At 38.2% G+C, this 23,520-nt stretch overlaps 8 protein-coding genes across 8 annotated transcripts in view; 2 read left to right on the top strand and 6 right to left on the bottom strand.

Moving 5' to 3' along the window:
- The window catches only part of LOC104764601 (pentatricopeptide repeat-containing protein At3g09040, mitochondrial), a 5,463-nt gene extending 2,187 nt beyond the window's left edge, over positions 1-3,276 (top strand). The window contains exons 2-4 of the mRNA XM_019241116.1: positions 77-2,770; positions 2,856-2,956; positions 3,045-3,276. Of these exons, the coding sequence (XP_019096661.1) occupies positions 77-2,559 (2,483 nt within the window). The 3' untranslated portion in view covers positions 2,560-2,770; positions 2,856-2,956; positions 3,045-3,276. The remainder of the gene's footprint in view (positions 1-76; positions 2,771-2,855; positions 2,957-3,044) is intronic.
- Positions 3,747-5,317, bottom strand: LOC104764600 (lectin-like). Its single transcript, XM_010488159.2, has one exon. It carries the CDS (start codon positions 5,038-5,040, stop codon positions 4,024-4,026), a length of 1,017 nt encoding a protein of 338 aa, XP_010486461.1. The 5' UTR covers positions 5,041-5,317; the 3' UTR covers positions 3,747-4,023.
- On the bottom strand, positions 9,692-11,331 carry LOC104764598 (MATH domain and coiled-coil domain-containing protein At2g42470-like). The gene is made up of 3 exons (XM_010488157.2): positions 11,095-11,331; positions 10,529-10,892; positions 9,692-10,442 (listed from the first exon to the last, which is right to left on the bottom strand). The coding sequence occupies exons 1-3, from the start codon at positions 11,208-11,210 to the stop codon at positions 10,059-10,061; spliced, it is 864 nt and encodes a 287-aa protein (XP_010486459.1). The 5' UTR covers positions 11,211-11,331; the 3' UTR covers positions 9,692-10,058.
- LOC104767381 (MATH domain and coiled-coil domain-containing protein At2g42470-like) lies at positions 12,956-14,066 on the bottom strand. The gene is made up of 3 exons (XM_010491418.1): positions 13,954-14,066; positions 13,385-13,757; positions 12,956-13,261 (listed from the first exon to the last, which is right to left on the bottom strand). Exons 1-3 carry the CDS (start codon positions 14,064-14,066, stop codon positions 12,956-12,958), a joined length of 792 nt encoding a protein of 263 aa, XP_010489720.1.
- Positions 14,643-15,409, top strand: LOC104764597 (josephin-like protein). Its single transcript, XM_010488156.2, has one exon. It carries the CDS (start codon positions 14,837-14,839, stop codon positions 15,272-15,274), a length of 438 nt encoding a protein of 145 aa, XP_010486458.1. The 5' UTR covers positions 14,643-14,836; the 3' UTR covers positions 15,275-15,409.
- On the bottom strand, positions 16,247-18,184 carry LOC104764596 (BTB/POZ domain-containing protein At3g09030-like). Its single transcript, XM_010488155.2, has one exon. The coding sequence runs from the start codon at positions 18,090-18,092 to the stop codon at positions 16,713-16,715; it is 1,380 nt and encodes a 459-aa protein (XP_010486457.1). The 5' UTR covers positions 18,093-18,184; the 3' UTR covers positions 16,247-16,712.
- On the bottom strand, positions 18,279-19,729 carry LOC104764595 (lactosylceramide 4-alpha-galactosyltransferase-like). Its single transcript, XM_010488154.2, has one exon. The coding sequence runs from the start codon at positions 19,604-19,606 to the stop codon at positions 18,374-18,376; it is 1,233 nt and encodes a 410-aa protein (XP_010486456.1). The 5' UTR covers positions 19,607-19,729; the 3' UTR covers positions 18,279-18,373.
- On the bottom strand, positions 21,413-23,514 carry LOC104764594 (putative serine/threonine-protein kinase). The gene is made up of 6 exons (XM_010488153.1): positions 23,423-23,514; positions 23,015-23,127; positions 22,718-22,928; positions 22,369-22,606; positions 22,132-22,282; positions 21,413-21,922 (listed from the first exon to the last, which is right to left on the bottom strand). The coding sequence occupies exons 1-6, from the start codon at positions 23,493-23,495 to the stop codon at positions 21,536-21,538; spliced, it is 1,173 nt and encodes a 390-aa protein (XP_010486455.1). The 5' UTR covers positions 23,496-23,514; the 3' UTR covers positions 21,413-21,535.

Raw genomic sequence — 23,520 nt, 5'->3', positions numbered from 1 at the left:
GAGTTTGGTAGACTAATTCATTGCTGTATGATAAAGATGGGGCTTGAACGTAACTCGTATTGTGGAGGGGCTTTAGTTGATATGTATGCCAAGTGTGGCCTTATTGGTGATGCTCGACTAGTTTTTGATGGGATAGTGGATCCTAATACAGTTTGCTGGACATGTTTGTTTTCTGGTTATGTGAAGGCTGGTTTGCCAGAGGAAGCCGTCAGAGTATTTGAAAGGATGCGTGATGAAGGCCATCAGCCTGACCATTTAGCTTTTGTGACTGTTATAAATACGTACATCAGTTTGGGGAAGCTAAAGGATGCACGTGTATTGTTTGGGGAGATGCCAAACCCAGATGTGGTTGCGTGGAATGTAATGATTTCAGGTCATGGGAAAAGAGGATGTGAGACTGTGGCTATTGGATACTTTCTCAATATGCGGAAGTCTGGTGTTAAATCCACCCGTTCTACCTTAGGAAGTGTTTTGAGTGCCATCGGAATTGTAGCAAATCTTGATTTAGGTTTGGTAGTTCATGCAGAGGCTATTAAACAAGGCCTTGCCTCCAATATATATGTTGGCAGTTCTTTGGTTAGCATGTACTCCAAATGTGAGAAAATGGAAGCTGCTGCAAAAGTATTTGAAGCTTTGGAGGAAAGAAATGACGTCTTGTGGAACGCGATGATCAGGGGTTATGCACATAACGGCGAAGCCCACAAGGTTGTGGCACTTTTTATGGATATGAAATCTTCTGGTTATAACATTGACGATTTTACCTTTACAAGCCTTTTAAGCACTTGTGCTGCATCGCATGATCTAGTAATGGGAAGCCAGTTTCACTCGGTCATCATCAAGAAGAAGTTAACAGAAAACTTATTTGTAGGAAACGCATTAGTAGATATGTATGCAAAATGCGGAGCTCTTGAAGATGCAAGGCAAATTTTTGAGCGTATGTGTGATCGTGATAACGTATCCTGGAACACAATAATTGGAAGTTATGTCCAAGATGAAAATGAAAGTGAAGCTTTTGGTTTGTTCAAGAGGATGAATTCGTGTGGTATAGTGTCTGATGGAGCATGTTTGGCTAGCACACTTAAGGCATGTACAAATGTCCATGGTCTTGATCAAGGGAAACAGGTTCACTGCCTCTCTGTCAAATGTGGCTTAGACAGAGATCTTCATACTGGCAGCTCGCTCATTGACATGTATTCCAAGTGTGGAATCATTGAAGATGCACGTAAATTTTTCTCTTCTATGCCTGAGTGGAGCGTTGTGTCAATGAATGCTCTGATTGCAGGTTATTCTCAGAACAACTTAAAAGAATCTGTAGTTCTCTTTCAAGAAATGCTGGCCAGAGGTGTTAACCCATCTGAAATCACATTTGCCACCATTGTTGAAGCTTGTCATAAACCAGAAATTTTTACTCTAGGAACGCAGTTTCATGGTCAGATTATAAAGAGGGGGTTCTCATCTGAAGGTGAATATCTAGGGATTTCCCTTTTGGGCATGTACATGAATTCTAGTAGAATGGCAGAGGCTTGTGCTCTCTTCTCAGAGTTACCAAGTCCTAAGAGTATTGTTCTTTGGACGGGAATGATGTCAGGCCATAGTCAGAATGGATTCTATGAGGAGGCTTTGAAGTTCTACAAAGAAATGCGTCATGATGGTGCTCTACCTGACCAGGCAACATTTGTCACTGTTCTTCGAGTGTGTTCCGTCCTTTCCTCTTTGAGAGAAGGTAGAGCTATCCATTCTCTTATCTTTCACTTGGCCCATGACTTGGACGAGTTAACCTCTAACACCCTAATAGACATGTATGCTAAATGCGGGGACATGAAAAGCTCGTCACAAGTTTTCTTTGAAATGAGGCGTAGAAGCAACGTTGTCCCATGGAACTCCTTGATCAATGGATGTGCGAAAAATGGTTATGCTGAAGATGCCCTGAAAATCTTTGATTCCATGAGACAATCCCATATCATGCCAGATGAAATCACTTTCCTAGGTGTTCTTACAGCCTGTAGCCATGCAGGGAAAGTAACAGAAGGACAGAAGATTTTTGAGATGATGATTGGTCAATATGGTCTTGAAGCGCGTGTAGATCACGTAGCTTGTATGGTTGATCTTCTTGGGAGATGGGGATACCTTCAAGAAGCTGATGACTTCATAGAAGCACAAAACCTGAAACCAGATGCAAGACTATGGTCATCTCTTCTTGGTGCATGTAGGATTCATGGAGATGACATTAGAGGACAAATTGCTGCTGAGAAGCTCATTGCATTAGAACCACAAAACTCGTCAGCTTATGTTCTTCTTTCGAATATATATGCCTCACAGGGGCGTTGGGAAAAGGCCAATGCTTTAAGGAAAGCCATGAGAGACATAGGAGTCAAGAAGGTACCTGGATGTAGCTGGATTGATGTGGGACAGAAAACACATATTTTTGCTGCAGGAGATAAATCTCATCCTGATATAGGAAAAATCGAGATGTTCCTTGAAGATCTTTATGATTTGGTGAAAGATGATGTCATCGTCAATCCTGATACCGTGGAACGAGCTTCTCTTGATTGTGTGTAAAAACAGGGAAACACTAATGGTGGGAAGCTTCTCGATTGTTTGTACAGAGCTTAAGATCACCACATCAGTTCACAAAATCAGATACAAAGGTAGGAACTCATATTGCATACACAGACGACCATGTTGTTTTTGCCTTTTGGTGATGGGGACCAAGTTTTCATCTAGCCAAGAAAAACAAGGCTTATTCTCTGTGTTCCTCGAGTACTATCAGGTAACTGGGTTTGCGTGCTGCCAAAGCTCAAGGTTTTACAGGAAATATGACTAAGAATTTATCAGTTTTCTTTCCCGCATGTAAGGCTTGAGATGGACAATCCGAGTGAAGGAGCAGAAGGATCCATTTTAGGTGAGAGCCAACTGTGAATCACAGTACAAATACTTGACATGGCGAGCACAAAAGGTGATAAAATTTAATTTCCTTTGTAAAATTATGCATGTTTGAAAAGACATTGTATCTGTATCAATACAGTGTTGTTTATTGTTGGCAGGATCGTGGACATGGTGTGTTGATGATTATTTCCATTAGCGTGAGTGACAAACGAAGAGGTCTTTTGAAATCTAACCTTGGGATTCAAGTATTCAACATGGCAACTTATTGGCGAACTTCTTCTATAGCTTTAATCTATGTTTGTCTGAAACTCAACCTCTCCCGTCTATGTTGAATGTTTTAACCATAAAAACCAAAGCTTATTAAGAAAGAATCATTCTGTTGGATATATAAAAGCGAATCATCATAGTTGAGTGTTCAACCATAAACCAAGGTTCATATTCATTCACATATAACCAGATTCTCTTACTTCCTCACAGCCAGTAGTTTCAACTTACAAATCAGAAATCATGTGTAAATCAAACTCATTAATGGCATTTGACCAAAAGCAGAAAGCAGATGATAAGTATATGTTTAGAGTAAACTACTCCACAGTGACAGATACAGAGCTTCAACACTTTGTTTGGATTTTTGGTATCTGCTTTCGTCTTGTTTGTGTCCCATGCTGAGGTTAGATTAGCTATATACATCAGTCTCTTTCTTCTGGTGGAGACATATTAGCGACATAGAAGCAACTGACAAGTGACAACTGATGACACATGTGAATGCTGGGTTGTTTTCTAGACATTTGATCTGTGTTCACGAGACTTTTTTTGTACTCAGTTCACATTGCTCTGTTTCAATAAAACATCAAAGTGAGAAGAAGACAAAGTTGGTCCTAATTCTTCATTGCAATCCAGAAACAGAAAAGATGATAAATGCACAACTCATAATCCAAATGGATCAAGAACAACATCAACAACTAAGTTAATTTTGCAACATATCAATAAGCTTACATCTCTCACAGTTTAGATTTTACATATGAAAAGTCATAAAAGAAGGATACTACAGTTTTTTTTGACAAACAGAAGGATACTACAGTTTATAGATCCTACATTTACACCACAACACAGGAAAACTTTTCAAGACCAAACTAGTGACTACTTCTTGCCTTGTTCAATAGCACATTCCTCTGGAACCACCGCCATTGACCGCCTAACACGGCATATCTTCCAGAGATACAAAGCCAATATTGCTCCTAAAGATCCACAAGCTGCACCCAAAACCAAAGCACCAAGCATTTTCCATATACACTCACTTCCCTCTCGACCCTCTTTCTCCTCCGTGGAAACTTCATTCGGTTCAAGTGGCTCTGAATGCATCCACATAGGAGGAGGATGCCTTATCTCAAAGCTCCATGAATGGAGAAAATGTGCCTTGGAAGAGTTCCCATTGGCAGAGCTTAAACCCACAGTGACTTGACCATCTTCCCATAGCTTGGCCAAGTCTACCGAGAAAGAGAAGAACGGATCAAACAGCTTTATCGAACCAGATTTTCTGAATCGAACCATCATTCTCTTAGAACTTGCCTCGTAATCAATCATACAGCTCAAAGCCTCTCCATTGTTCATCATCAAGTCACCCACAAACGAAAGGTTTCTAATTTGGGCAGATTCAGGTCTACCAATTAAGATTCTTGCATAGTTTCCACTCTCGGAGATATCAAACTCAACAGCAACAACTGTCTCGTTCTTTGCATAATGTGATAGAAACCCTAAAGCAGAGGAATTGTTATCCCTCTTACCAAACAGACTAAGATCGAAACTAGTTGGAACCATAAGAAAAGCCAAGACATCATCACCAATCTCACTGGACATGGAAGAAAACGAGAAGTGAGTCGAGAAAGATCTCGAAGTCCTCTCTTTACCTTGGAAAAGATTGATGGGTTGCCTGTAAAAGACTCGTCCCACACTTCCACTCACTGAGTCAGTCAGCTGAATCGAAGAACTGTCATTGACCAGCTTCGAATCTCCGAACAGAGCAACAGTCTTGTCAAAGCTCGGAGATTTTACAAACCCATTGAAAGAAAAGGTGGAATTCACATCTGCAGACATGGTTCCATGTAGTATCTCAAAGCATAAAAGGAACATAAAGGATAAGGTTTTGAACATCGCCATAGCTTAAAAACTTGAACTCTCTGATTTATTTTAATGGCTATAGAGATGAGCTAGTATGTCTCTATCTCTCTCTCTCCTCTCCTTCTAAATGGAATTTTCTAGGATTCAAGAATGAATTCCACCTTTTTCCAAGAAGAAGAGTAATATTTTTATTTTGTGTTGTGGTGTTCTTGTTTTATGTGAAGGAAGGAGGAAGACGTTATAAAGCTAAATTGACCCAAAAGTAATATCATCTTCTGGAGAAAGCAGAGATGTTGATTCGTTCTCTCACTTTCCCTCTTTCTCTCTCTCTGTCTTTAGTGAGTTAGTGGGGGTGTTCGAGTTGTTGTCGTTTATATGCATTTTGGTGATATATTCTGATTTTTTATTCAACATTTTCTCTTGTTTAGCTCCATTAATCATAAGAGAGTACTTATCACATCTATAGTCCGTCTGAATTATATATGAAAAGATTTGCTTAATACAATTTGTTTTATGTTTGATGATACACTCTGATGTATAGATAATTAGTTTTTGGTATACTCAAAAAGTTGTGACACATTCTTCTTGATTCTTTCTGTTGTGAAGAGCATCACCAATGGTTGGATCCAAATAATGGGATCCAACTATATTTATAATTGAAAAAAATCAAACTCTCAAAAGTTAGATACTTACATGTTTATTAATTTTGACACTCCAATGGTAAAAACACCTAATGAGTGTAAAAAATTCAAATTTTTTAAAACTTGTGTCTTGACACACACTTTAAACAAAATACACTCTAAACACACTCTAAACAATAAGAACTTGACAATGAACAAAGCATAAGATCTACCTCCAACCAGTACTAATACCAGCGACGCGTACGTCAAACAGAGAGCAAAATCGTTTTTATTCATAATCTCTCCTTGAAGAAAGTTAATGTAAAATCAATGGCTCCAAGCATCAGAACAATCCGAAGTTACGCTACTCAGGAAAAGTTCTCTGTCGATTTCTGCGGAGACGAGATCATCGCCACCGTGACGCCGGATTCCTCCGTCATCGGCCAATGGATCCACCACGTCCTCTTCAGCAGCCGCCGCCGCTCCTCTAACCCTCTCCTTATTGGAGTCGGTGTTTTACTGGACACCAACTGGTTCTCGCTCCGACTCACAACCGGATAGTTATCGCCAAAGATAACAGACATTGGTAAAATCACCAAAGATAGCAAACAAGATAGTGTAACATACTCGCCCCCTTCTATATTTCACCAAAACCAGATATATCAAAGCCACCAGAGAACTTCCGCTTTGCACCTGTAAGTAAAAATAACTCGAAGGTTGTTAACATCAAATCCCCAGTTTTGGGTTTCATCAAGATAGTAAAGAACTAGAATCTGCCAAACATAAACAAACCAGCTATCTTAGAAAGTATTCATTGATCCGATTCAAGACACCATTTATATAAACATGGAAACATAGCCGTGATCAAATACAAACACAAACAAACAACCTGATCACTCAATACATTGATCAAACAACACAATAAAAAAAGATAACATTCAGGAGCAGATGAATCACAACAAAAACCTACTTCAAACTAAATTGATTCCCAAATCAAAAAGCTACTTCACAACATACACATTGACATAAATACACTTTAAAAACAAAAAAAAAAAACATTTAGGAGCATCTAGATGAATTACCTGGCTTCATTACTTGAAAGGAAGGAGCGGAAGCTACTTCACTCTCTGGTGTTCTAATTGGGTTGCTCAACCAATTTCTCTTCATAAAAATAATAAATGAAAAAAAAAAAAAAAAAATTAGCCCATTTAGCTGAGAATCGTTGCTATGAGAAGGAGCGGAAGCAGCCCTAAAGAAACGATATGTGGCAAACCAAATATTTTGGTTGGATACTGATTAAATATAAAATACAATTTTTTTTTTTCCCGACGATCTCTCTTTCCTCTCTCAATGAAACGGTGAATCCAGATTCACTGATTCCTCTTCAGTTTTCATTGATTTCAACCGATTGCCTTTTCCGGCATAAACATGTGAGATAACTGTGGCGACCAACGAACCGGAGCACGAGCACAGAGACGAGGAAGATGCTCCGATCGGTAGGCTTGAGGTGGTTCCTGTCACTACCGGCGAGGAAGATGAAGACGCCGTCCTCAATCTGTAAGGTTAGCTTGTAAAACTTGCAAGATATTTGCTTCCCTATGCTCATTAAATGGCCAAAAGTTTTGAAATAAAACAGTATTTATGCTGAGTGTTTCAGTTCAAAGAGTGTTTTTTTTTTCCTGTAATTGAGCCTTTCAGTTATGTTATTCTTGTTGTTGTAATCAACAGACGCTTCGTAGGCTCGCTCAAAACCGTGAGGCTGCAAGGAAAAGCAGGTTGAGGAAGAAGGTATACTTAGATTTATGCTCATTGTTTCAGTTCTTTCATGTATTCCACAAGCGTAGCTATTTGCAAACTCTAAGATATCCCTTGGTCACCGCACTTTTAGGCATATGTTCCAGCAGCTAGAGAACAGTCAATTGAAGCTAACACAACTTGAGCAGGAGCTGCAAAGAGCAAGGCAACAGGTTTTAATTGTGTTCTGCTTTGTTTTTGTGGATATATGCTACTCTACATACATAAATAGTTTCTCATAATTGTCAGCTGAGAACGATGTCTTCCATTTATTGTCAGGGATGTGGAAAACACCAGAGCTGAGAGATGTTTCTTGTGGCTTGGCGGTTTCCGTTCATCAGAACTTCTCAAGGTAATGATTAAAGCATAAACAGACCAATCTGTTTCAGTTTATCCGGTCTCTTCCTGATGATTTGTCTTTACCAGCTTATAGCGAATCAGTTGGAGCCATTGATAGAACAACAATCATTAGACATAAATAACTTGCAACAGTCTTCTCAACAAGCAGAAGATGCTTTGTCTCAAGGGATGGAGAACTTACAACAATCACTCGCTGATACTTTATCGAGTGGCACTCTTGGTTCAAGTTTATCAGGGAATGTTGCTAGCTACAATGGGTCAGATGGCCATGGCGATGGGGAAGTTAGTACCTCTAACTACACAGCTTTTACCGTTACCCATATGCTATACTTGTCATTTGGTTTACAACAATCAGTTTTCTGTTTTCCAGGTCCAAGGGCTTGTAAACACGTTTGGAGATCTACATCAGGCACTCCTCTGTACATGGCGCCAGAGCTTGTGAGAGAACAGCCATACAATCACACTGCCGACTTGTGGTCTCTTGGTGTTATATTGTAAGTGGAGAATCTCATCTGAGTTGTCGTATTTCAACTCCTATTTTTATAAAAGCTGTTACATATATAACTGTGATGATTGTGATGGCCCATTCTTGTGTTATGCAAATTTCAGTGCACTTGAGATGGTTCTAATTATGTTCTTTTGATACATCAGGTCGACTCCTCTATGAACAGATCATAGTCATGATTTTTGTTATGTTTATGTTTGGTTCTGATTTTTGTTATTTAAAATATTTTGGTTCTGATTTCCAAATTCTGTAAAATATTTTTGTTTCTCTTTTAAATGTTTTATAAGTGTTTTATTATTTTAAATTATTAAAATTTCAATATTAATAAACAATAATTTAAAAAATAATTATTTTAATGAAGGTTTCTCTAGTGGAAGGATAATTTTGTTAAGTTCTAAGTGGGTTGCTTTAATTAGTTTAGTATTAATTATATGATTAGTTTATATTTGAGCAACTCAAGAGAGTTGCTGGAGTGGACAGTTGAACCCGTATCCAACAATTTTAAATTAAAATTTAAATTTTTATAATTTAAGGTGTTTCTGGCAGTTTCCTCATACATAATTTTGTTTCTGGCAGTTTTTGTGTGGGTGGTGGTGATGTTATTGTGCTGTAGGTAAAGAATCAGTTCCTATAAAGGCGCAATTGCCTGAAGACGCCCGGAAGTGTGATCTTGAGCTGAGGAGACAAAGTATCATAGATTTTGATGGAATATGATTGTTTGCCAGAGTCAAAGTTAAGTTGCTCCGAAAATTTTCCTTGAGTTTGCTATTTCAAGTAGCTATGTCGTGGTTTCAACAATGATGTGGCTGTTTAAGATCTGAGCGTGAACATGAACTCTTTGCTCTATGTCTAGATTGAATGAAGATTAGGTGAGTAACATAGACATGTCTATTGTTGTCATCAGGGAATTGCTATCGAAACGCAAGCAAGAGCATGAGGCTAAGTCATCTTAGAAGGATTCTTCTGAAGCTTCCAAGGAAGAAACTTCTAGACAGAATGGTATGAATAATGGTGAACAAAGAAGTAGCATCCGAGGATGGACCGAGCTCTGCATCAAAAGAACCTGCCAAGACAACAGAAGGATTTGCACCCAAAGTTCTAGAGGTCTTCTCCTATACTCTTTATTCGGTGTCATGTTTCATAGCTTATAGTGGTCTTGCATTTAGACAATTTTTTTGTTGGTGCATATTTAAATTTTCAGGCTTTTGTCAGCTTCTGAGTTACGGGCTATAAGCTATGCACGCGATGGCCAGGGCATATACTTGAAGGCATTGGTGAACATATGCGGTGCAGCAGCAAGGGTATGGTATGATACAGCTAGCGCGCTTTCTATGAATTAATTGTTGTGTAAACTGATTTTATGTTCAAAGCTGGAATCTTTTTTCAGATATGCCATCTTGTGTTTGGACAGGTTGGTTTTTCGTGTCACACTGTTTGCTGAGCAAGGCAGAGAACCTTCCACTTCCAAAGCAGCTCGTTTCCTACCTAATCCAGAGACGAATTGGAGTCCAAAGCTTCAGGGGTCAATAAACGTTAGTAATCTCAGTATTAGTTATTTGGAACGAAATTACACATCTGTGCTAATAGTTACTCAAATAATCACAACTGTATAACCTCTAGTGATTGTCAAAGTAAAAAAAAATAACCATTCCTGTGTCATGATGATTATTTTGAATATTACATGTTAAAACTAACAGCTTCAGTTCCAGATTGAGAAAACAACTTGAACTTCATCTTCATTGATAAAAGAAAACAAACAAAAAGAAAATGTGCGTGTTTTAGTCGATTTTCTCACTATGAAGAAGATGAGAGAATCCCACTCTTACTTTCCAATCATTCCAAGAGTGAACAACAACCTTGAACAATTCCTCCACTAGTGAATCCCCATCGTCAGCATTTGCTTTCTGATCCTTGTCATCAAAAGAAAGCTCATCAAGCTTTGTACCCAACCAGTCTAGCTTAAACCCCGCTCTTGTTAGCTCATTCAACTCCCTCTTAGCTTTATTTAGCTCAGTCTCGGTGAAGCTTTCTGGAGGCTTGTTCAGTGTCTCGACAAGACCAAGGAGGGCACTCATGTACGCTGTTTTCACCAATGGGATCTTTGGTATGAAATTTACTGCAATGTCCGGGTGATCCTGGAGAAGGTGAGTCGCTGAAGTAACCTGCGGTCAACGAGAGAAAGATGTTAGATGTTAATAATCAAAAAAGGGGAATCATCATCAACAAAAAGCAGAAGAAACAAGGGTACCTGAGAGTAAAGAACTTGGAAACCACGGACATCTAACATCTCGTTCCCAGTTATATCCCCTTCCTCAACTACTTTTATTTCGACTTGAACGATCAGTTTGTTGTTATTCTCCAGAAGCCCTTCTTCTTTAAGCTTCTTATGAGTGGAAACCCTTGAATAACCCCACTTTAGCAGCTGAGCGCAGAAAAAATAGCAGTATTTAGGCGATCTGTAGAGCTCTTTGCCTGATTGATTTAACAGAACGAGTGAAGTATTAGCTCGTCTTTTCCATCCAAGTCTGAGTGATTCAGGAGTCGCAACGCCGAAGTGCACAGACAAGTGATCTTTAACAGCACCGTATCCTTTGGGATAAACGTCAACATACCTTTTAAGAAAGAAAAAAGGAAAAACAGAAAAACAGATTAATAACTAAACGCTAGCTGCTTAATTTTAGGGTTTGTATACCTAATCAATAACAGATACGATACGAGTTATTTATAAAATTGTCGCATGTATACATACGATCGACGATGAGTTGTAAGAAAAAGAAAAAAAGAACACATGTTAAAGATCGTATATAGGTTTACCATTCGCAGCCACCACCGCTGGAGAATATAGGAGACCGTATCACATCAGCTTCCTTCTCCCAGAAGTTATCTATCTCAAACGTGAAACTCGTCGTTTCCTTTTGATCCTCCACCATATCCTCTGATTCTTTAGGGTTTCTAGCCAAAGACTCACAAAAACTATTCACCCATATGCATCGTATGATCTTATTATATATGAAAAGCTTTTCAGAATCGTAATCCAACTGAAATAAGGAACCTCTTGTAACCCTTATCGCGTGTAACAGGAGTTAAAAGCCCACACCAAACCAACACTTTACATAATGATTATTATTAACCCAATAAATTTCTGTTATATAGTAAACCAGGGATTAAACCGGAATTGTACCGTTTTCACATTTTGGAGATCAATTTCTCCAAAAAGAAAAAGAAAAACATAGATGACTTTATCCGAGGTTAATCCAATTTACGCTATCTGATCGATGATATCATTATCCATGGAAATTAATGTTTTTCTTTTTCTTGATCTATGAAACCAATGAAGTGCTAATTAAGTTACGAGTTATTGTTAGCTGCTAATTTTTTTTTTTTTTTTTAGCTGCTAATTTGTACATGAATTCTTTGAAGTGCCTCGTCAACATTCTCAACTTAATAAGGTTTTCTTTTCTATTGCATATTTGGATCAAGATTTATATTGTAAACTTACTATACTTAGGTTTTTCTTTGCATCGTTCTCCATTCAACAACGCTTTAATTTCAAGGTTATGTATAGTAGACTATCTGATAATTTATATACAATAGAAATATTATTTTAACCTTTTTTTTTTCTGTGTATGGAAAAGAGACAAATATTAAGAACATAATGTCTTGTACATAAGTTTGTCACAGCTAGTGTTAAGAGTTGGTTTTAAGGTTATATGAATGGATAAAGAGCATATAAAGTAATTATTTAGAATACTATTATACTGTACAATTATATAGAGTAGAAAATTGAGTTACAAGTCACAATTTTTAGTAAAGTTGTTAAAGTACTAAACCCTCGTTATTATCTCTTTACATTTTCACACCAATGTCTTATTAAGTCCATAAGTCATATTAACAGTAACACACACGCAACCCGGCCCATAAATAGTCTTCAAAATATCCCATTTTTAAGCTTCTCTCTTTAGTTTATTTTTGGGTCTCCGATTCATCGAGATGAGACATTAGAGGAGAAATTGCTGCTGAGAAGCTCATTGCAATATTGCAACCAGAAAACTCGTCACCTTATGTTAAAGTACTGAACCCTCTATATTATTATCTCTTCACATTTTCATACCCATATATCTGTTTTAAGTCATAAGTTATAAAAGACACCACCACCCCATATATAGTCTCCTCTTTAGTATTTTTGGTCTTCGACACATCTCTCTATTTCTTCTCTGATTTATTTAAAATGGCTACAAAGACGAGCTCTTCTCTATCTCACTTCTCTCCTTCTAAATGGACTTTTCTAGCCTTCTAGGATTCGAGAATGAATTCCATATTTTCCAAGACGAAGAAATACTGTAGTAATATATTTTAAGTTGTGTGTTCTTGTTTTATGTGAAGGAGAAAGTAGAGATTATTTGCTTAATACAACTTGTTAATGTTACTCATGTTTCTCGTAAACCTATATTGGGTATGGGTGAATCACACTGTAATAACCTCTCGTGATTGTCAAAGGTAAAATAACCATTCCGATGTACTTGCTTCGAACAAACTGGATGGGAAAAGTTATATTATTTTGAGTACATACATAAAAAGACATATTGGCGCTATGAATTTGACAGCTTAATTAGTCTACTTATTTCATTAGGAAGAAGATGAGGGAATCCCACTTATTCAAAGAGTAATCAACAAATTAAAATTTGATCCAGTCATCCAGTGGATCCCAATAAGAATTTGCTTCCTGATCCTTCTCATCAAAAGAAAGCTCATCAAGCTTTGTGTCCAACCAGTCTAGCTTAAACCCCGCTCTTGTTAGCTCATTCAACTCCCTCTTAGCTTTGTTTAGCTCAGTCTCGGTGAAGCTATGTAAAGGCTTGTTCAGTGTCTTGATAAGACCGAGGAGGGCACTCATGTACGCTGTCTTCACCAATGCGATCTTTGGTATGAAATTTACTGCAATGTCCGGGTGATCCTCGAAAAGCCGACTCGCTGAAGTAACCTGTCAACGAGAGAAAGATCGATATAAGTATGATATACGTTAATCAGAAAATTAAAGGGGAATCATCAAAAAGAACATGCAACAACGAAAAGACCAACTATTTCTAATAAGAAGGATATATACCTGAGAATAAAGAACTTGGAAATCATGAACATCTAACATCTCCTTGTCAGTTGCATCCTCTTGATGATCAACAATTTCAACTACTTGTATTTCGACTTGAACAATCAGTTTGTTCTCCAAAAGCCCTTCTTCTCTAAGCTTTTTAAGAGGCAAGAACCTTGAATCAGTACCCCATCTTGAGAACTGAGCGCAGAACAAGTTGCAATCTTTTGGCGATCTGTAGAGCTCTTTGCCTGATTGATTTAACAGAACGAGTGAAAGATTAGCTCGTCGTTTCCATCCAACTTTGAGTGATCTAGGTCTCGCAACGCAGAAGTGCACAGACAAGTGATCTTTAAAATCACCGTATCCTTTGGGATAAACCTTAACAAACCTTTAAATAAAGAAAAAGAAAAAGAGAGAAACAGATTTAATAACTAAACGCTAGCTGCTTTATTTAGGGTTTGTATACCTAATCAATAGACAATAGTAACAAATACGAGTTATTTATAAACTTGTCGCATGTAAGACGACGATGAGTTATATAAGAAAAAAAAACAGAAAAAGCACATGTATATATATTTGTTTACCATTCACAGCCACCACCGCTGGAGAATATAGGAGACCGTATCACAGCAGCTCCTTTCTCCCAGAAGTTATCTATCTCAAACGTGAAACTCGTTTCCTTTTGAATCTCCCCCATAGCCGATCCTATACTTTACTTGGATTGGAAGTTACCAAAAACTCACAAAAATTCATATATACTAATGTACTCGTATGGTCTTATTACAGGAAACTTTCCAAAATCCTATTCCAACTAAAATAGTTAAGGAACCTTGAAAACCTAATCGTTCCTCTTCCCCATGATAAATGTTACAGTCAGGAGTTACATTAGTAATTTGTGGACTTGAAATTAAATCATCTACGCCCACCAAGGACACGGACATAAAACCCAATAAAGTTTTCTTTTAATAGTAAACCAAGGATTAAACCGGATTGTACCATTTTCCTCACCCCAACACTTTTTTGGATAATATCAATATCTCTCAAAAGAATACCCCCAATACATAATGACTTGATAAATTATGAAAAGATCATTCCATAAGCTTTCTATCTTTGGAAAAATTGAAAAAAAAAAGTAAGATAAATATACTCTTAATCCATATAACCCTAGCAACTCTAACACTAAATCCATTTCATAGATATACACAAAATTTTAAAGTAGAAAAATTGAGTTACAAGTTTCAATTTTTAATAAGGTTGTTAAACTGAACCCTCTATATCATCATCTCTCTACATTTTCACACCAATGTCTTTTTAAGTCATAAGTCATATATAAAACACACACACACACACCCCATAAATAGTCTCTTCTTTAGTATATTTGGTCTTCGACACATCTCTCTATCTCTTTCTCATCTCCTCTCTCTCTCTCTCTTTCCATCGCAATTTCAGACCCCAAAAAAAAAAAAAATGTCACGAAGAGCATGCAAAAGAGTAAGCTTTAATCCGAACCCAGAAGCCACAGACGAACCCATATTCCCAAAACACGAGGGCTTAAACTCGTCACATCACAGCCGGAGAAAGGTGGTTCTCGTCGGAATTCTCAGTTTCGGTCTTAGGAGCTCGCCGGCCGCGAGGAAATTGATCCAACGTATTGGAGCTAGAGTCGCCAAAACGTGGCGTTTCATATCCTTCCGAAGGAATACGACCGATAAAAAAACGTCATCGTTTCTGTTGCCTTCGTCGGACTCGTCGTCGTCCTCTTCTTCAACTATTTATATGAAGAGGTCAAAATCTGTAAACGAGACAGAGTCTCACCGAGCAGAAGCTATTGAAGATTGCATCGAGTTCTTGAACTCTTCTTTTTCTCTGTCGAGATCAAACTCCGTCTCAACGTGGTCTTCTTGATTTGACCAACCCGGTTTGGATCTGAGTCGGAGAATCGAATATAGTGCTCCTACTCTCTTTGATCTTTTGTTGTAATGTTAAGAGAATTGAGCATTGAACATTGTATAGGAATGTTTTAAATTTCTTATTTTTGGATTCAGAAACTTTTTTTTTTGTTCTTGAATAGTTTTTCCCTGATCTTCTATTCAACATTTATCACAAACCATATATTTAAAATTTAAACAAATAAAATGACACTAATCTAATGTGTTTAAAAAACGTCCACTGTGTGAAACCAGTTACACGTTAATAGTATTAAATTTGATGAACCGAGAAAATGAATAATAACATTTTCCTAAATTTGTACCGACCAAAAAAAGAACAAAAGAGAGAAGGCCAGGTCTAAAAATTCAAAAGGAGGGGTCGACTTCAAAGGACCATATAGACAAGAAAGCTCATGGGAAATCCCCACTTGGCTTTCTTCTTTTTTGACCCCATTCATTCCTCATAATAATATTTCTTTGTTCAAACAAACAAAAGGAAAATTCCAATTATTTTCTTAAAAGAAGGATGATTCAGACCAACAAAAAAAAAACACACACACACAAAATTAATTTCATCATGACAAACCTTTTAAGTGTTTCGGAAATTGTAGGTCCAAAACCTGACCTAACAAAAACAAAACGAATCAAATAGTATCTAAAGAATCCAAGGACGAACTTACATTTTAAAAAATGTTGGGTTCTTCCCCCTCTCAAGACCTTGTGTGGAATGCACTACCAGAAGTTGCAACAAAAGGTTTTATTACACTGGCAAGAAAGCAAAGACATAAAGAAAGATTCTTTGTCTTGTTCACAAAGGTAGACATTTCATCAAAAAAGAAAGAAAGAAGAGTATTAGGTTGAGTAGGTTGAGAAAGGAAGACAAAAGAGTAGTTGAATTTAGCTTATCTCTCTATACAATGGAAACTTGCTTTGAAAACTAAAAGATATATAATCATTTACGCTGACATAATATTGAGTACTTAAAAAAGGGGTTAAACAAGAGACATCAATTTAGATACAATGAAGATGATGAAGGTAAGATTTTTTCCTTTTACCGAGACCACTTCCATCATACCTTTTAACACATTTGTTCTTGAACATAATTTTCCCACCCAACTAAAACCAAAACATACAGTTCCTTGTCACTAGTCAACACTACAAAGTCTTTTTCTATCTTATGTCTCTAAAATGGATTCATTAGTTAGCTTTGTGACTGTAATTATATACCCATTAGAACCAAAAACTTTACAAAGACAAAATCAAAGAATCCATTTACAACAGACGAGCTCTCTCACACTAGATAAAGTTTGAATCTTGATGATGTTCTTCATTTTGTTCAGCTCCTTCTCATGAAAGTTACAAAATTATTTTCCGGGAAAACAGAGCGTGATCACCGTTCGTTCTTGGGGACACCATTACTCGACGGATGTTATCCCTGAGTCACTAGAAGTTTCCCAGACCTCAACACCTTCCATAAACTCCCGAGAAACAAAGAGCCGATCACCTCCAGCTTCAATTTTCGAAATCACCCCTCTCTTGGAATCTTCTTCCTTGTCTACAAAGTTTCTTCTGCGAATTGGATCACCACTCGTCTTCTCATTAACACTTGACCATACCTCTAATGCACCACCTCTAGCAGCAAACACTTGCTTTCTATAACAATGTACAGCGCTGTAACCGCCTCCGTCTCCGGCCTTCCAAGCACCGGGATTCTCATCTGACATATAAACCCATGGATCTTCACCTAATCTACGGATGTCTACCATTCCGAGGTCTCCTGACTTAGAACATACCTTGAAGATGATCGCGTCTTCAACGTCAACGTCCATGTCAGCTAAGGCATCTCCGAACCTACTGCTTCGTCCCGAACCTGGCTCGTTCGTTTCCCAAACTATGTTCCTGGTCCTCGGGTCCCATATCCGGATGTAGCCGGAGCATCCAAACGCTCCGCGTTGCACGGCGGATCCTACCAAAACACCGTTCGTTGGCAGCCACCGTAGTTTCTCCGGCACCGTGGTTTTAGCCGAGCTTCCGGATTGCTGGCCGATCACGGCGGCGACTTGGAGAGTGGATTTGTCGATCTGGAGAACGCTGTTCTCTCTGTGCAGGCACTCAAAGGATGCGAACACTCCACCGTCGGAATCAGCAACGGCGGCGACGCGTGCCTTATGGATTCTCGGATCCTCCGGATCAGTCCAGTGCGTAGATCCGACGTATCGACCTCCGGAGAGATCGTAGAAATGAAGCCCCGAAGCGGATCCAGATCCGACTGCAGCCGCTTCGCCCCACACACGGCAGATCGATGTGATATCACTGAGATGCGTACGGACGGTTCCAGCGTGGGAAAGACTCCAATCGTAGACGGAGATCTGACCGCCGTGAGCGATCCACAGAGAGGCGTCTCCAGCTGTGGCGGTTAAAGCAGACGGAACTCCGTCAGCAGCAGGTGCGATTGTGGAGACGAGAGACGCATCGAAACCTAGCAGCGGCGGCGGTAACATCGCCGACCTGAGGAGTGCTTCGACGCCGTAATACAGAGCTTCATCGAGTAGCTCTTGCTTGGAGAAAGCGCCGGAGGAATTTGCTTGGAGTCGACCAGTACGGAGGAGATTGAGGATGACGGCGAAAATCTCAGGGTCACGATCGATGAACACAGGGATCGATCCATGGGATGTTGGAGTCGAGAGAGCAGCGAGAAGAGAGTCTGGACAAGTTGATTGAATGGTCGTTGCGTTGGTTTCGAAGATCTCGCCGCCGACGTTGAGCTTCACTCGCTCGCTGCCATCGGAAACCATCACAATCCGGTTCGAGTTTCGTTCTATTATTTCACCTTGAACTGTTTTTTGCCAATTGGGCTGTGGGTGGGAATAAGAAACATGATTTTGTATAATTGATAAAAGTCAAATTATATGGGCCTGGGCCAATCAGTATTGGATATTTAACAGCTTAAACATAAAATTTAATTAGGGTTTTAATTGAAGAAAAATTAAAAAGGTTGAGGGTTTCATTGTTAATTTACAAAACTATTCTACAATGGAATTAACTTACAAAATGGAAAAAATAAATAATGAAGTCTTTAGGATAAAGAGACAACACGATCACAGATTATACAATGATCTGAAACCAATTTATCCATGGCACTTCCTTGTTCAATTTCGAATTTGCTGCTAAACTTATTCCACAGATGCAATCCATAGCTTCTCTTGTGCATCTCAAGAACCTTGACTTGGACTCTCTTAGAATCTTTCTCTGTTCTTGGAACTTTGAATAGCTTCTCAATCTCAATCCAGTTCACTGGATAAAACGCAGGAGGTGTCATGATGGTGAAGTTATAACCACTTGTTCCTTCCACGGCTCGAGCCACTCTAGAAACCAGATACGGTCCGTTATGACCCCAAACGTTTCCGTTGAAAGTCAACGCGAACTCTTGAATGGATTTGAGCAAGAAAGGATGGTTCTTGTCGAAGACCAAAACCGCATTGTTCAATCTTGTCCAGTTTCTAGAAACCGGTTCGAGGGTCTGTGCACCGATCACGTTCCTAAGAGTTTTAAAGCTCTTCAGAACAATCATGTCCGTGTCCAAATAAACACCTCCGAATTTGAAAAGATACGCCAGTCTCATAAGATTTGACAGATTCTGAGCTAAAGGAATCTTTCCGGGATCTCTTTTACCCGTTTGAATCTCCTCAAGCCACGATTCTCCGGCTGTGTCTTTCAGAAGAAAAGGCAAATCCGGCGTGACCGCCATAACTCTGTAACCTCGATCAAGAAACGGTTTCAAGATTCTGAAACCTTGTGGAGAATCCATTGTCGATGATAAAATGGTCAAACAACCTCGAGGGTGATGTTTGAAGACGCTCTCTACAGATAAAACCTCTCTCTTACCGAACATTTCCGCAGGTGAGATCCATGTCATCATGAAGTTGACCTCACAATCATCTCTTAAAAACTCTGTTGCTCTCTGTTGAAACTTCTCCGACACGCCTTTGCCTCCAAAAACTTCAAGAACTTGAAGATTGTTAATCTCTTTGACTGTGACTTGTTGCTTGATAGAATAGTTGTGGTTGGTCTCTTCACTCAACTCTTTCTCTGAGCTTAGAGGTAAGTAAGGAACAACTGTCTTGATCTCTATTGTCAACATCTTCGTCGAGTAATCTCTCACCGATAAATTAGAGACGAGAATGATCGTGAAAACGATCAGAGCTATCACTGTGGAAGCAAACGCTGTGAATAGTGATGATCTGAAGCGGTTTAATAACCGCCGGTTATCAAACATGGCCGTGATTTTCTTGGTTATTTCATGATCCATATTTTTGGAAAGGAAGAAGTTAGGAGAAGAAATCAGAAGTGAAGTCTTTGTGTTTTTTTTTTTTGGGGTTCTTATAATATGTTGTGACCTTGTTTTTCTTGCTTCCTTTGGGGTTGAAGAAGGTGTCGTGTTTTGAAAAGTTCTTAAGCAGCCAAAGAAGGCTGACTTGGACGTAGGTTTCAATATGTTTATTATGTAATTAAAATGGGACCATACGCTTAAATAAACGACCATGATATATCCACTTTTTGGTTTTGCTTTACTTTTTTGTAAGGGCTCACAATCTCTTGACGACATTTCTGTTATCATCTCTTTGACTATATCCTTATGGACTGTTCATATCGTTTGAGTTTGGTTTTGATTCAGTTTTCTATCGGTTTAAGTACGGACCAGCTTAAATTTATCTTGTAATCAAAATATATGTATTAGCAAAAAGAAAAAAAACTTGGATTTCGTTTAAGTTTTTTTTAGTTTAAGGAGATGAAACCTCTTCCACTTTTGAGGTTAGATTCTTGGATTGAAATATTTTGGATATATCAATTAAATGAGGACAGCTAAATTATCCATTATTTTGAATATTTTTTTATTGTTACAAGTTGATGATTTTTTAGAATCTTCTCATAATTTGTTTATTGTAAGGACAAAGCAATTATTAAACTTTCTTTTGATATGGTCTTTAATCTTATAGCTTTTGATAATTATGTTAATAATTATTATTAGGCCGTCTGTGGAATTTTAATGCAATAGTACATTACTTTTCAAATTTCTCCCGAATGATAAACGCCTTGTGTTCTTCATAGTTGACTGATAAATAAAACAATAATTACGTTGCTATAACTAAGAAGGAAGGCACCTTAAAGGCAAGGTCTCGATGTGTGAGGCACTTTCCTAGTTGATCCATTTGTTATATCCAGTTTAATTTTGTTGGGTTCCTATTTTTATTTCTCTCAAAACTCTCTAATCCATCCTTAGTAATATTAATTTTTCTCGTACAAAGTAATTGAATTAGAAATTTAGGCGAGAAAAGGAGAGGTTTGAATAAGTCCACCTACATATATTTTTTCATCCGCACAACTTGTCAAGTGGAAGCATCTTGACTTTGACGATTGAAAGCATAGTTAGGTGCATACAAATCTTTTCCCAGTATTATACTACTGTACTTGTCTCATTATTGGCGATGGTTAGTAAGTTAATAAGTGTCAGTTGACAAAATAAAAAAAGTTAAGTTAATACAGTAAGTATCAATCATTCTGTTTAAGAATGTTGCTAAGAATGTTGCAAATCATGCCAATCATAATTAAAACTTCCTGGCCCTCTGACACATAGGGAAATGTCAGACAACTGCAATTGACCAGATGAGCATATTTGGTGTTTCTGATTCATAATAAGCTATTGGAAGTACAGGTACTCATTAAGCATTATATATACACATACATTCTTCAGCTTTTTTTTTTGGTTTACTTCTAGATGCTTCATTTGAAAGTGAAGGAGACAAGCCAAACCAGTTGGTTGGAAAGAGCAAACTGAGTTTGTAAGTGGCTATAACTTAATTCTGTTTGTGTATACGTTGCGATAGGATAAGTTATCAAGTTTTAAAACTCTCTAAGAACACTATAGCGAATTGGTGGGACTAGACCTTAATTTACAGAGATTGTAGATTCATTTTGAAATTTCAAAATTTGTAAATGCGGTTTGTGTTCTTCTTTTTGTCTGTGTTTTGCGTTCTCTGGTTCTATTGATCATTATCAGTTCGAAGTTACAACTTATTGCAATCAAAGCAATTAAAATCTGACTAAGACGATGATATCATCATTATTATACTGAGTTATTAACATTTTGATTTACTATACAAATATATAAAGATGTTAATACATCAGAAACTAGTTAGTATCCTCAAGAATACAATTGACCTCTATTAACAGATAAAAATCATCTAGGAGCCATCTCTGTGATGCTCTGAAAGGAAATATTAGACGTCGACGTCGACCCTTGAGGATTGGCTGAGCTTTTCCCTTTGTGACGTTGCGTTGACGAGCTCTCCTGTGAACTGCCGCCTACAAGACCGATGCCACGGTGGTTGCGTCCCTTGTTGACACCTCTGTAGACACCAGGCTCCGTTAAGGCATCCTCGTTGAGGTTAAGCTCTTTCCTGCAAAGCATCTCCACCACTTGCTTCATGTTTGGTCTCTTCTGCGCCGTGGCTTGAGTGCAGAAAAGAGCCACTTTGATGAACCGGGTCACTTCGTCTCCTGGGAACTTGGTTAGATTCGGATCAACACACTCTAGTAGCCTCCCTTCTTTTCTCAGCTTCCACACCTGCCAAAACACACAGAGAATATATAGCCACCCTGTTAATTGTGGTTTGTTTTCATATTGACATGTTATCTAATAGGATGCTCAAATGAAACCACAACGTTTGCATTTACATTTTGAAAATGTATTATTATTGACTTGTAAGAAAAACACTAAAACAAACATAGAGGTCTATGTTGTGTGTTTAGGAGTGAGATCATTTCGTTCTTTACCCATTCAATGAGAATCATGTACTCCTCTCCAAAGGCGGCTCTGCTGCTACTACTACCACTTATGACCTCCAGGACAAGTATCCCGAAGCTATAAACGTCTGCTTTTTTCGTCAGTTGACCAAGAAGTGCATATTCTGGGGCCAAGTACCCTCTGTAATCTCAGTCTCATTAGTTGAAATTTATCCGTAGAGGAAAAGATAAAAAAAAAAACGATTATGTTTATAGAAGGATTCTTACACTGTTCCAGCGACTCGGGTACTGACATGAGTGACATTGTCTGGAAAAAGCTTAGCCAACCCAAAATCTCCAATCTTGGGAGAAAAGTTTCCGTCTAGTAAGATATTACTGGCCTTGATGTCACGGTGAACAACCTGAGGTTCGACTTCCTCGTGAAGGTAAGCTAAACCTGAAGCCGTCCCAACGCAAATCGCAGCTCGTTTAGACCAGTCAAGAGCTACATATTTACTCCGTGAACCTACAAAAATCACTCAAAACAAAATGAGAAAAAAAAAAAAAAAACAGGACAGAATGGGACTTGGTAGACAAGAATGTGATAGTGTGGTATGGTAACAAAAAGTTACTATACCAAGCAAAGCACTAGCAAGACTGTTGTTCTCAAGATACTCATAGACAAGAATCCGATTGTTCCCTTCAATGCAGCAGCCAATGAGGTTAACAAGGTTAGGATGATGAATGTTGGAAATCAAGTTAATCTCGGTCAAGAACTCGCGTGTCCCTTGTTTAGATTCTGCTGATAATGATTTCACAGCTACTTGTGTGCCATCTCTCAAAACTCCCTACAAGATTCAAAACAGGTTTTCAACATATATCAAACATTTTTTATAATGAAACTGTAAAGAGAAGATCATTGAAGTTTAAACACCTTGAAGACAACTCCATAGCCACCACCTCCGATTCTGTTGGTTGGATGAAAACCATCTGTGGCTGATCTTAACGAATTATAAGAAAAGACCCTCACATTGTCGGTGCAAATCTCTGATTCATTCCAAAAAAGAGAGAGAGAGAGAGAGAATCAAATTCAGTGTCCATGTTCTAATCTAATCTAAAGCAAACGAAATCAAAGAGGAAGTGACTAAATTGATTTGGTCAACCATTGTCGAATTCTACAGATTCTATGTATCAGAGTAATGATGACAGGTAAACTAACTTGCACAAGGAAGCCAAAGCCAAAACGAAACCTAATTTGAGATCAAAATTCAAAACCCTAAAAATCAAAGTGAACATTCATCAAATCGTTGTGCAGTATTAGTATATATATATATATATATACCTTCAGCTTCTCTGAGTCCAAGACGGTCACTTCCTTTGCACTTATCAAGAAGTCCAAAGCAATTACAACGCATCACAAACACAAAAAAAAAAAAAAAA

The sequence above is a fragment of the Camelina sativa genome, chromosome 19, assembly GCF_000633955.1.
Source record: "Camelina sativa cultivar DH55 chromosome 19, Cs, whole genome shotgun sequence".
In the NCBI taxonomy this organism is placed as follows: Eukaryota; Viridiplantae; Streptophyta; class Magnoliopsida; order Brassicales; family Brassicaceae; genus Camelina; species Camelina sativa.
The sequence above is the reverse complement of the archived record's forward strand: the minus strand, read 5'-3'. Positions and strand labels throughout refer to the sequence as shown.

Bases quoted from the DNA above. Each gene is read 5' to 3' on its own strand.
- LOC104764600 (XM_010488159.2), bottom strand. From the start codon at position 5,040: ATGGCGATGTTCAAAACCTTATCCTTTATGTTCCTTTTATGCTTTGAG.
- LOC104764598 (XM_010488157.2), bottom strand. From the start codon at position 11,210: ATGGTGGAGGATCAAAAGGAAACGACGAGTTTCACGTTTGAGATAGAT. The intron at 10,893-11,094 runs GTAAACCTATAT...CTTTCTTAAAAG, and splicing joins AGCGGTGGTGGCTGCGAATG to GTATGTTGACGTTTATCCCA. The intron at 10,443-10,528 runs GTACCCTTGTTT...CGTTGACCGCAG, and splicing joins TCCAAGTTCTTTACTCTCAG to GTTACTTCAGCGACTCACCT.
- LOC104767381 (XM_010491418.1), bottom strand. From the start codon at position 14,066: ATGGGGGAGATTCAAAAGGAAACGAGTTTCACGTTTGAGATAGATAAC. The intron at 13,758-13,953 runs GTAAACAAATAT...CTTTATTTAAAG, and splicing joins AGCGGTGGTGGCTGTGAATG to GTTTGTTAAGGTTTATCCCA. The intron at 13,262-13,384 runs GTATATATCCTT...TCTCGTTGACAG, and splicing joins TCCAAGTTCTTTATTCTCAG to GTTACTTCAGCGAGTCGGCT.
- LOC104764597 (XM_010488156.2), top strand. From the start codon at position 14,837: ATGTCACGAAGAGCATGCAAAAGAGTAAGCTTTAATCCGAACCCAGAA.
- LOC104764596 (XM_010488155.2), bottom strand. From the start codon at position 18,092: ATGGTTTCCGATGGCAGCGAGCGAGTGAAGCTCAACGTCGGCGGCGAG.
- LOC104764595 (XM_010488154.2), bottom strand. From the start codon at position 19,606: ATGGATCATGAAATAACCAAGAAAATCACGGCCATGTTTGATAACCGG.
- LOC104764594 (XM_010488153.1), bottom strand. From the start codon at position 23,495: ATGCGTTGTAATTGCTTTGGACTTCTTGATAAGTGCAAAGGAAGTGAC. The intron at 22,607-22,717 runs GTATAGTAACTT...TGATTTTTGTAG, and splicing joins TCTTGCTAGTGCTTTGCTTG to GTTCACGGAGTAAATATGTA. The intron at 21,923-22,131 runs GTAAAGAACGAA...GTGTTTTGGCAG, and splicing joins ACATGATTCTCATTGAATGG to GTGTGGAAGCTGAGAAAAGA.